At 36.7% G+C, this 10,937-nt stretch overlaps 2 protein-coding genes across 3 annotated transcripts; one reads left to right on the forward strand and one right to left on the reverse strand.

Annotated features, from left to right (window-relative positions):
* The first annotated feature begins 870 nt into the window (after nucleotides 1-870).
* LOC122275678 (clathrin light chain 2-like) lies at nucleotides 871-4,202 on the forward strand. The gene is made up of 3 exons (XM_043084835.1): nucleotides 871-1,369; nucleotides 3,324-3,477; nucleotides 3,565-4,202. The coding sequence occupies exons 1-3, from the start codon at nucleotides 963-965 to the stop codon at nucleotides 4,009-4,011; spliced, it is 1,008 nt and encodes a 335-aa protein (XP_042940769.1). The 5' UTR covers nucleotides 871-962; the 3' UTR covers nucleotides 4,012-4,202.
* Nucleotides 4,203-4,632: 430 nt separating this feature from the next.
* On the reverse strand, nucleotides 4,633-10,467 carry LOC122275677 (cold-responsive protein kinase 1-like). 2 transcript variants are annotated; one of them, XM_043084833.1, is made up of 7 exons: nucleotides 10,010-10,467; nucleotides 9,030-9,153; nucleotides 7,412-7,524; nucleotides 6,542-6,752; nucleotides 6,220-6,457; nucleotides 5,820-5,970; nucleotides 4,633-5,286 (listed from the first exon to the last, which is right to left on the reverse strand). In XM_043084833.1, exons 2-7 carry the CDS (start codon nucleotides 9,097-9,099, stop codon nucleotides 4,969-4,971), a joined length of 1,101 nt encoding a protein of 366 aa, XP_042940767.1. In that variant the 5' UTR covers nucleotides 9,100-9,153; nucleotides 10,010-10,467; the 3' UTR covers nucleotides 4,633-4,968. The 2 variants fall into 2 exon arrangements, with proteins under 2 accessions (XP_042940767.1, XP_042940768.1); XM_043084834.1 differs by lacking the exon at nucleotides 10,010-10,467 and adding an exon at nucleotides 9,529-9,997.
* Between the last annotated feature and the right edge of the window lie 470 nt (nucleotides 10,468-10,937).

The following is a 10,937-nucleotide window of genomic DNA, read 5'->3' on the forward strand; positions in this document are numbered from 1 at the left end:
AAATTCCCACTCGGGTCATATGTTTCCCTTTGTATCACAGTTTTCCTTAGTCCTTGTTATTGTGATTGACTAATTATATTACTTATTACACAAGCAATGTAATTCCTAGCTGAAATGATTCGTTCATTTGAATCATTTGTATACTATCTTAATGATTGGCTTATTTTGGCTATAAAAATAATAATAATAATAACAACTAAACTAAACCATCTTGACTAATTTACTAAATAAATAAAAAAATACAATTTCTATTCATATAATTTTGGACATTTATGTTTTGCAAAAATATTTGAGGCAGTAAACAAATGCATTATGTTGTGCCAAAAACTATAAAAAGGAAAAGGAGGACAACTCCCTAGTTGGTTGCAAGTGCATGTTACTGATTTATCTTCGTCTAGCAATTTTATTCATCATCCCTATGTATCACTTTTTTTTTTTTTAATTTTTAAAAAAATTTCAAGTTTTTTTGGTTTTATTCTTTTAAAACTAATTGAATTCTTTTAGTCATCATTTATATAATACATTTGGTAAGAGAACAAATTTTAAAAAGGAAAAATTCTAAACATAAGTCCATACACCACATTATCCATTTTTTTAAATATTTTTAATATTTTTCTGTTATCAAATGTTTTGTATATGAATAATGAATAGAAAAATTAAATTAGTTTAAAAAAATTAATCCAAAAAACATTTTAAAAAATTTAAAAAATAAAAAAGTAATGCTCTTTAAAAAAATATGACGGTGTGTGAGAATAATGATTTGCTCATTAATTATATTAAAGAGAAGGAAAAAGCTGAAAGGAAAAGGAGTTAGAGAAACCACGTCGTTTTAGTAAAGTGTTCCAGATCTATATAATGCCGAAAGTTGAGTGCGTCAAGTTGTCTGAGGCAAAAAAACTCTATACGTTTTAGCATTTTACAGAGAGACGGTGCGATAGAGGCAGAGTAGCATTTCGAGAGAGATGTCTTCCTTCGACGCGTACGGCATCGATGGTGAGGAGATGAACGTGAACTCTTCTGATCGTCATTTTGTTGACGACGACGAGGAGAGTTTCGCTGAAGGCGGCTACGGATCCGGATCCTACCCCAGCTTCCCAGCTGCGACAGGAGACTTCTCCGGAGGGTTCCCCGCGGACGGTGACATCGCCGTCGACCACGCCTCTGACTCTCCGGGGATCTTTGGATTTGATGATCCAAACGCTAGCTACTCCCAGTCTCCGTACGATCAGATCCATGCGGAGAACGGAAATGGTTACGGTGTAGGTGAAAACGGCGCTGATGACGACGTTTTTGTCTCGGATGGACCCGTGCTTCCACCGCCGACAGAGATGGAGCCCGAGGAAGGGTTTGCTCTTCGTGAATGGAGGCGGTGAGGATTTTAATGTGTTGATTTCTTGCTTCTTATCTATCAAAACTCTTTGAGATTTGATTTCTTTGATGTGTTAACTTTCAGATCTAATTTGGATTTTGTTGCAGTGCTCATAGATCTAGATTTCTTTTTTTTTCTTTCATAGTTAATTCCAATTTTTTACTGTTTTTGCTTGGTTGTTTAGTTAAAACTGTTGCATCGAAGGTACTCTTATTGTGTTGCCTGCGAAGTTGTGCTTTTTGGAGAATTATGTATGGAAACTTATTTTTTCTGATCTTGTTTATGAATTATATTAAATGAAGTTAGTCCACTTTTAGTTAAGTGCAGCTTAATTTCTGTGTTATCTGGATGTAGAGCTAAGTTTTCTTAGTTTATGGCTTAATTCATTATGATCCTATATAGACATCACAGAATCTTATGGCATGCATGCATGGACACGCATAGTTTTTGTACGTAACTGTGCATCTAGGCTATCTGTGTGCCACATGGATTTCTTTTTTCTCTCTGTGCAGATTGATCCGTATTTTACTTATTAAAAAACATATAATGCTGAGGAATCTTGAGGATCAATTCTCATTTATTGGGACCCCATGGTTTTAATTCCTGTAGTTAAGGATTCCTCACATATCTGCTTTAAACCAGTTAGTGATTCTTGAATCCTTACCATCCTATCAGATAGTATTTATTGTATCGGAGGATCATGTTTCATGGAATTGTGGCACATATCGCTGTAGAGAATGGCTCATTATTGTATTCCATGTCATAAATTGATGTGATTCTGTGGTTCTTTAGTATAGGAGTGGAAATACAAGTGGTCCCGGGTGTTTTGAAGGTTTCAACTGTGGACAGCCGTTTAAACTCACTGTCATGAGGTGCTGTTTTTAGGCATTTATTACTTCATGATGAAAATGATCGTACATGATCATATTCATTCCATTAACCTTTTCAGTGCCTCGATCCATGGGGCACATGTGGGTTGTGCTGCTCTGGTATGCTACAAATTACCTAGACCTTCTGGGGAATTTTAGTTATTGTTAATAGATGAAGATTCCCAGGATGTTGTGTGGGGAAGTACTCTTGAAGCCAGATGTTAGAACTTAAATTTTGCAATAGCAGCACTGATCAAGAGATGGATTCAATGCTGATTCTTGGATTACGTGCCTTAGCCAAAGGGAAGGAAAAAGAAAGGAGGAGGTATAGCTTAGGTTCATGTTTAGCCGATTTTAAGCAGTTACGATTAAGGCTCTGCTGACTGTAGGCAAACTTTTTCCTCAATTCAATGATAAAAATTTTGCTTAGATGTTATGGGAGTACTTTGATTGCAATGGATGAGCAGCATTGGTCTCATGCAGGGAGGTCCTGAGATGTCATGCATGTCAGAGTGGACAGGATTCTGCCATAGAAAGAGAAAGAAGAGGGATTGTCACCGAAGATCTTTAAATAATCACTTAGATAGAGAAGAGTAACAGTGGTGCTATCACTTGTTCAAGAGTTTGTGAGTCTTGGTACTTCCATTGTTGGTCAAAAGAAAGAAAGATAAGGATGGTCAAAGTTTATAACATCAGCATATTGTGTCTTTAGTTAGAAGGGTTGCTGATCACTGCACGGTGACTAAATTTGGGTTTGCTACAGGTGCATCATGCCATACTACTGGGCTTGATCACATATATGTGATTTCAACCCACATGTTGTAAATGCGGTGAGATGCAAGTTTGGTTAACTTATCATACAGGCAGGCCGTGGCATATCTGGAAAGAACAGGGATTAAATTTAGAAAATTCAAATGTCTGGTATAACACTTGATTGATCTGGTTTTTCTAGTAAGGAACACTTCTGTGTTGTTTGATAATTATAAATGTGAAGAAACTTCTCTTTTTTTTATCGTTCTGAATTATGTTGGAATTACCTGCCGATTAAATATAAGAAAGGACAAACTGTCAATTTGCTGGTGCAGTCAAAATGCCATTCAGCTTGAGGAGAAGGAGAAGAGGGAGAAAGAAATGAGAATCCAGATTATCATAGAGGCTGAGGAGTATATACAAGCTTTTTATGAGAAAAGGAAGGTCAATGTTGAGACTAACAAGTCTAACAACAGAGAAAGGGAGAAGGTAAAATATTGAAATGCTAACATAGCCGCACCCTATTTTCTACTACGGTTATAGTCTGCTTAACGCTTTTATTTTTCGCTGGTGCAGTTATCCTTGGCTAATCAAGAGAAGTTTCATAAAGAGGCAGACAAACAGTACTGGAAAGCAATAGCAGATCTCATTCCTTATGAGGTCCCTAACATTGAGAAGAAGAGAGGTAAGAAAGATCAGGACAAGAAGCCCTCAATCACAGTTGTTCAGGGCCCAAAGCCTGGGAAACCCACTGATCTTTCAAGGATGCGCCAAATACTGGTGAAGCTAAAGCACACACCTCCTCCCCACATGGTAACCCCTCCACCTGCTCCTGCCAAGGATGGAAAAGACGGGAAGGGAGGAAAAGATGCAAAAAATGAAAAAGATGCGGCATCAAATGCAAGTGGATCTGCAGCAGGAGGAGAGCCCGCTTTACCGACCAAAGATGCCAACTCTAACGGTACTTCACACGATTCCAAACAAGAAGTTCTTGCTGACGCTGAGGAACAGTCTGCAGCATAGCCATAGAAACATGACGTGATTTGTTTCATGCATTTTTCTTTATATATCTGTTTCTTCTCCACCTATCTTGCTCGCTTTTTGAACCTGTAAAATTTATTCCCTGATTCTAAAATCTTAATACTAGCCATCTTACAATGTGTTTGTTCACGGAGAATAAGCATATGTATAATACTTGCGTCCATTTTTATTCAGCTTCGACTGGAAGGACCCCCCCGCCCCCCCCCCCCCCCCCCCCCCCAAAATTTTTGCTCTGCTTTGTGGCATGTGTTTATTTAAAATTGAGCAGGGCATTTATGAAGTTTATCATATTCGTACCTTGATTTTTATCTTTTGTGAGGATCGATCTAGCTTGCAGGTTTACATAGGTAGCCGAAAAACTAATTGTGGTACCTTTTTCTTCTGTTGATCGTTCTGTGAAAAGAAGACTTGTTCTGATGGTAAGAACCTGTTATGCAAAGGTCACTGTGCATCATGATGACCATACAGTACCACTTAGTTCTACGTTGAAAATGATACAAGCGAGACAGAATAATTGTACTGAAGCAAACAGCAGCGGATTTTGTGCACATAAGACGAGACAGTTTCCTGGCATGCATACACGAGAGAGACAGAGAGCGTGTGTTAACAAAATCACTGTTCTGCTTATATAACAATATGTCTACATGAACGATGACATGAAATACTGCACAATTGTACTGTATGCCATCCACGCGATCACAGATCTCCCACTTGAAGTAATCCTGGGACCTGAAAAAAAATGGTGTGCGCGTTTGTGTGAAAGAGATTATGCTCGAATACCCCAATACAAAGGCCAAAAAAATGTATAACAATTAAGTGACTAAGTAAACAAAAAAAATGATAATAATTTTGACTAATGGGAGATGCATGCACTCTATGACAAGTTGGTGGTGTCTTTTGGTGAGTTGTATCCACCCCGGAGTGATTAAACCTCGTTCTTCATCTAGGGGTTACTTGAGTGATTGTTACTGGGACTGAGCTCATCTGATAGCTGGTGCTCTCGGAGGATAACTCTTTTTTGGAGGAAGATGCCCCCGAATCTGTGAAAAGGCCAGGGGCAGTAAGTTGTTTCTCATTGAGCCGGATGTTTTTCGAAAGCATGTCAACGACCTGGCTCATCAGGGGCCTTCGGCTTGCTGCTGCTTGGGTGCAGAAAAAGGCTACCTTCATGTATCTGATGACTTTTTCCTCGGGAAATTCTTGTATATCTGGATCCACAAGCTCCAAAAGTCTCTCTTCCTTGTAGAGCTGCCATGCCTATAACGGCAAATAGTAGTTGTTAAAGGGAAGCAGATGGTTGAGGAATCACATAACAGCAAGATAAATGTTTGGTCTAAAAAAAATCTTACAAAAGTAATGCTGTTTTTTATTCAAAGGACTGTTGGGATAGGCACAAAGAGGCTAATGGCGGCCTTTGCGCCAAATGGTCTCCACACCCAGTGAATATGAGAGGTTCTTATTTGGACGCTAGGATTTATAGTGGACAAGAGATTAACACATAAAGTGAACCTTACAACATTTACTGTTACCTGTTGAGTCTCCAAAGCAATATAAAATGCTCAATAAATGCCATATAACTCATTTTATATGCATATTTCTTTCTCATTTTAGGCACTAAAATTTGGTATAGGAGCTCTTGATCCAATATGGGAGGAATGGTGAGTGAGATTGGGGGTTCAAGTCCAAGGGTAAGTGACAAGAAAGAAGCACTGGCAATTCATTAATGGAGCAGCAGAAGTCAAAAGGTACTAAGAAATTTTTTGAAAATAGGAAAGGGAAGACAACCGTACCCATTCCAAGAGAAATTTCTCCGTCCCTCCCCAGTTTTCCCTTGCACTGCTTCTGCCACTAACAATTTCAAGTATAAGAACTCCAAAACTGTAAACATCAGCTTTCATAGTTAAACGACCCCCCAAGGCATACTCTGGTGCCAAATAACCACTGCACAGAACAAAGACAAGTTATGCATTTGCTTTCAACGATCATGTAAGATTAAATATCTAACACATTTTCCTTGTATGTGGAAATATCTAATCCAAATAAGATAAAAGTTACAGTCTTACAGAAATGTAGATTATGCACATTAAAGTATGGAAGGACGAGTTTTGAAAGGCAAAATCTTTAATGATGCAAGGAAGATATAGCTTCGAATATGAAATCAGTCAACCAGAAATCTGAAAGATGACATACGTTGTTCCCGCAATTCTTGTGCTTATGTGAGTGATGTCATCCGGGAAAAGTTTAGCCAGCCCGAAGTCTCCAATTTTGGGGTTAAAATCTTTCTCGAGAAGTATGTTACTAGCTTTAATGTCTCTATGAACAATATGTGGTACAAGCTCTTCATGAAGAAATGCAAGACCCCTAGCAGTGCCTATGCAAATAGCAGATCTTTTCTCCCAATTCAAGTTGATCTTCGAACTCTTTGAACCTACAAACATTAGGAAAGGAATTACATTTTCGATCCTTCAATATGTACAGCATTGAGTTCATCCTGCAGACTAATCTGAATTACCTAATAATGCACGATCGAGGTTGTTATTTTCTGCATATTCATAGACCAAAATTCGGTTGGATCCTTCAACACAGCAGCCTACCAACTCAACAAGGTTTGGATGCCTGACATTTGATATGGTATTAATCTCGGTCAAAAACTCACGTAATCCCTGCTTCGACTGGGCAGAAAGTGTCTTCACAGCAACTTCTTTTCCATGTTTTAGGGTTCCCTAGAAAAATTGCAGTGCATTAATTAATTAAGAGTTATTTGGAATACTAGATGGACAAAAAACATCTTCATGTTCCTTCATATATTAATTAAATTAAGTCATATTTTTCCCTCACCAAAGTCTGATCTCCAGAAATGCATTCAAGTTAAGAAAATCAAGCTATAATCATATTCTTTGACAGAGAAAGAAATCAGAAAAACCAATTCACAGCAGTGACTAATTTTCTTCAATGCGGATTGATTAGCTTAGACATCAAGAAGCAAGTTGCATAGCAAGATAACAAAACCCAAGTTTTCATGGACCTAGTTGTTTACTGTGAACCAACTCCAATTTGATATAAATGTAATAAAAAGTTTTTGAGGTTGTCAGCAATCAGGTTTCAACTTTTTGGTGCATTAAATCTTGAACCAACCAATGGAAAGGCGCTTTCTTATGCCATTGAAGATCTGGACCCAAAAACTAATTTTCATTCAAAAGTGCATGTTTCATAACTTGCCATGGAAAAAGACCATTACAATGACATAGGAAATGAAAAATAAAAAGGTAAGTAAGCAGCAGTATCTCTATGTCTTAATGGTTCTATGCGTACCCGTGAAGATTGTTGATAAAAAGTTCCGCTTTCACAATTGAAAGGTAAAATCATATGTAAATTCTAGTACCTTGTAAACAGTTCCAAAACCCCCTCGGCCTAACTTATTGCCTGGATGAAAATCATTTGTCGCCAATCTTAATTCATTGTAGTGGAAATATTTAATATTCACATGCAAGTTCTCTGCACAACAAATGGAAGACAATGAACAAACATAAAAACAAAGAGATGAAAAAAATAATAATAGAAATGCATAAAAATCTTAAGAGAAAGGGGGAGAAAAAAGGTGCCATAAAAATATCAACAATGACTACAGATGAAATAGTCATAACCCAAAGCATCGCCACACTGCGACTCCCAATTTGCTATAAGACATGATAAGACAATAAGTCAAGGAATGGAGGTCAATTAATCATTTTTTTAACATTTAGGGCCTTTCTAAAGCTTTGATGAGAATGCAACACAGCACGTGTGAATAATTCTTTTCGAAGTCAGAATGAGTACAACGATGTTAGTACCAAGAGATTTCTAAAGCGGCTGAGAAAAAATCAGGGGCATCTTCATTGGTCAAATCAGGATCTCCCATTCTTAGAGTCTCGACCAAGTGAACAAATGTGATCCCGACATCAAAGAGAATTAAACGACAAGCAATATGGAAAAAAAATATTAACTTATTCTGTTAATCAAACAAAAACATGCCAGGTATGAGACACAAGACATCAAAGAGAATTAAACAACAATCAAAATGGAACAAAATCTCAAAATGAAATATATATATATATATAATATATATTAACTTCTTCTGTTGATCAAACATAAACATTCCAAGAATGAGATACAAGACATCAAAGAGAATTAAACAACAATCAAAATGGAACAAAATCTCAAAATGAAAAAAAAAAAATATTAACTTCTTCGGTTGATCAAACATAAACATCCCATGTGTGAGACACCATGGCACAAGTTGCAGTGAGTACCATAGTGGGTTTTTTTTTGGGGGGGTTTAGGTAAGTTGGTGTAATATTATCGGTGAAGACTGGAGTAGCACAATGCTAACATTATCTCATAGAGAAATATTTATTTCTGAGAGACTAATAAAGATAAGTAGGAAAGTTTTTCATTTTTTCCTGGAAGAGAAAAGGTTGTTGATCAGAAAACCCCCGTGATAATCAAAATACAAAACTGCATCTGGCTTTGAACAGGGTTAGGAATCAGTTGACCAATTTATAACCATTTATGACTTCTTCTTTTTTAGTCTTAGGTCCATACATTTTCCATCCTTAAAGAATGCCTCCTGTCATTCCAAATCCATGAATCTATTAAAGAATCAATTTGGCAAGTTGATTAGATTTATCTCAAAGTTTGTTTGCCATCACTCTATAACAGTTACCATTACTAGCACTAGGACCAGTTCTTAGATCAATGGAGCTGAATGTAGAGCTTAGAATCAATGGCCTCACCCCCTGGGTTATGGTTAGAAGGGTACACATAAAGTGGCTCATGCAAAACTACACAAAAGATCCTCAAACTGTTTCATGTGTCAAAAATAGTATTACGCCGTTTCACGTATGCAAATGGGCACAAAGCTCCCAGTGAAGCAGACATTACGCATCACACATATTACAGACAAATCAGGTAACAATTTCTGTGGTACTTAACAAAAAAGAAAATATGACAAAGTGACGTACCTACTATTTCATGAGGAGCAGATCTCTCCATCCGCCTGACTTTTGAGGCCCCAAAGCAGCTACAACTCATAATTAACTAAATCATGTGACTATTATCTTCTTGGTGTAAAGTTGTACCTTGCCCCTGCAAGATGGAATGGATCAGAGATGACTCATTCAATAGAAATTATCAAAAACACTCGTTTTTCTTTCTTGAAGAAGATTTTCAGATTAAGAACAGAAAAATCCGTTGAAATTCAACTTATGACCTCATTTTGATTATTTTAAATTCCCCAAGCATCATGAACATCTTTTGGTTATTTTCTTTCTATTTTGCTCATGTAGGTTTCGGGAATCGGGGGAGTTGGGATTCATCCTAGTATGTTTGTATATGCGGTACTAAAGTGAAAGGCGGCACCCATCATGTTACTCAATCTCACGCATAATAATTTAATCACCAAAACAGGAAACATAGAGACTACTCGTAATGATGACAATCGTAAAACGCCGTCTCTTACACCTTAATTAAATATGAAGAGATCACATTCCACTTGCAACCACTCCCTTCCACCTGAGGCCCTAAAACCAAATTTGTTCTTCGATAATAATCAGATGCCAAGCTGCTCATCCATCCAAACCAAAAGCACGTCCCTAAGAGCAGCCATAAGTCCCAAAAACAGCATAAATTCTACAACACGCGATTAAGAGTCCCAAGATCGTGCGTTCTTCTAATCGATTTCTATATACGAAGACGCAGATTCAAGCAAAATTTGAACGAATCAGCACATGACACCAAATTCCCGTGCATTATGACCAAAAAGGCAAATCTCAGTTAATCTAAGCTCCAAAGCAAACCCAGAAACAATCTTCAACAAAAAGCAGGAAAAATTCAAGATCACTTTCAAACGTAAAAATAACACAATCGACCTCATTCAACTTTGTAGTTAAGAGCAATCAGTTACGTTTACTTATCAAAAAAAAAAAAAAAAGCAATCAGTTACCTCATTAACTGAGTGAGAACAATTCAAACCAATTCAGCGGAGTTGGAATTGGATCCCTCCTGATTCGGTTACAAAAGCATGGAGGAGACCTTGAAAATCATATTGTTTCCGAGATTTTTCAGCGGCTCCTAGAAAAAGTATAAATAAATAGTACCTTATTGCAGCCGGCTTTAAGATCTTAATTAAACCTTCAATGATTATAACAGTGATAAATAATAATAATAATAATAATATAGCATATGAGTGGAGGTTGTTGAGGCTGATTTCTTCTGTTCTGGTGGGTCAGTTGTTGGACGAGTGTGAAACGGTCTCGAGTGACTTGTATGCTCCGTCCTTCCTTGACTGCCGCAACGATGCAATCCTTCCTCGGTTTTCTCTTTTTTTTCCTCCTCTCCGCGTTTCCAATTTCACGCTGCTCGCTGTGCCTGAGAGTGACCGTTCTTGCTCTTGTTAGCCCGCTGAAAACAACTAAAACGGTTAGACAAAATTAAAATCCCTTTTTAGTTAAATTGGGAAATAATGGAAATCTATTTCATTTAATGTCATTATTATAATTTTGATAAATTTTAAGAATATAATTTTAGACCGACAAACCAGTAAACCGGCTTAGGTTAATCCAGTTTGACTAGTTTTTATGTTATGCAAACCGGCCGAAACCAATCTGATTTCTATTTCTTACTTTCTAGGTTCGAGCTGGACCCGTTGTGAAAATTTTAATATATAAAACTTAATTTTATTTAATTTTGAATATTATATAAAATATTTTATGTATATAGAATTTATATATAATTATTTATTAATTTTTTATATATAATTATATATCATATATGAAATAATTTTATATTATAATTTACAACATAAGATCTTAACCTTAAATATAAATATTTGTAATTTGTTTGATCATATGTTATTAATAACAAAAAATCTA

The sequence above is a fragment of the Carya illinoinensis genome, chromosome 9 (assembly GCF_018687715.1).
Source record: "Carya illinoinensis cultivar Pawnee chromosome 9, C.illinoinensisPawnee_v1, whole genome shotgun sequence".
Taxonomy (NCBI): Eukaryota; Viridiplantae; Streptophyta; class Magnoliopsida; order Fagales; family Juglandaceae; genus Carya; species Carya illinoinensis.

Bases quoted from the DNA above. Each gene is read 5' to 3' on its own strand.
- LOC122275678 (XM_043084835.1), top strand. From the start codon at position 963: ATGTCTTCCTTCGACGCGTACGGCATCGATGGTGAGGAGATGAACGTG. The intron at 1,370-3,323 runs GTGAGGATTTTA...TTGCTGGTGCAG, and splicing joins GCTCTTCGTGAATGGAGGCG to TCAAAATGCCATTCAGCTTG. The intron at 3,478-3,564 runs GTAAAATATTGA...TCGCTGGTGCAG, and splicing joins ACAACAGAGAAAGGGAGAAG to TTATCCTTGGCTAATCAAGA.
- LOC122275677 (XM_043084833.1), bottom strand. From the start codon at position 9,099: ATGAGTTGTAGCTGCTTTGGGGCCTCAAAAGTCAGGCGGATGGAGAGA. The intron at 6,753-7,411 runs GTACTAGAATTT...CAATTTTTCTAG, and splicing joins GTTTTGGAACTGTTTACAAG to GGAACCCTAAAACATGGAAA. The intron at 5,287-5,819 runs GTACGGTTGTCT...TTGCCGTTATAG, and splicing joins AGAAATTTCTCTTGGAATGG to GCATGGCAGCTCTACAAGGA.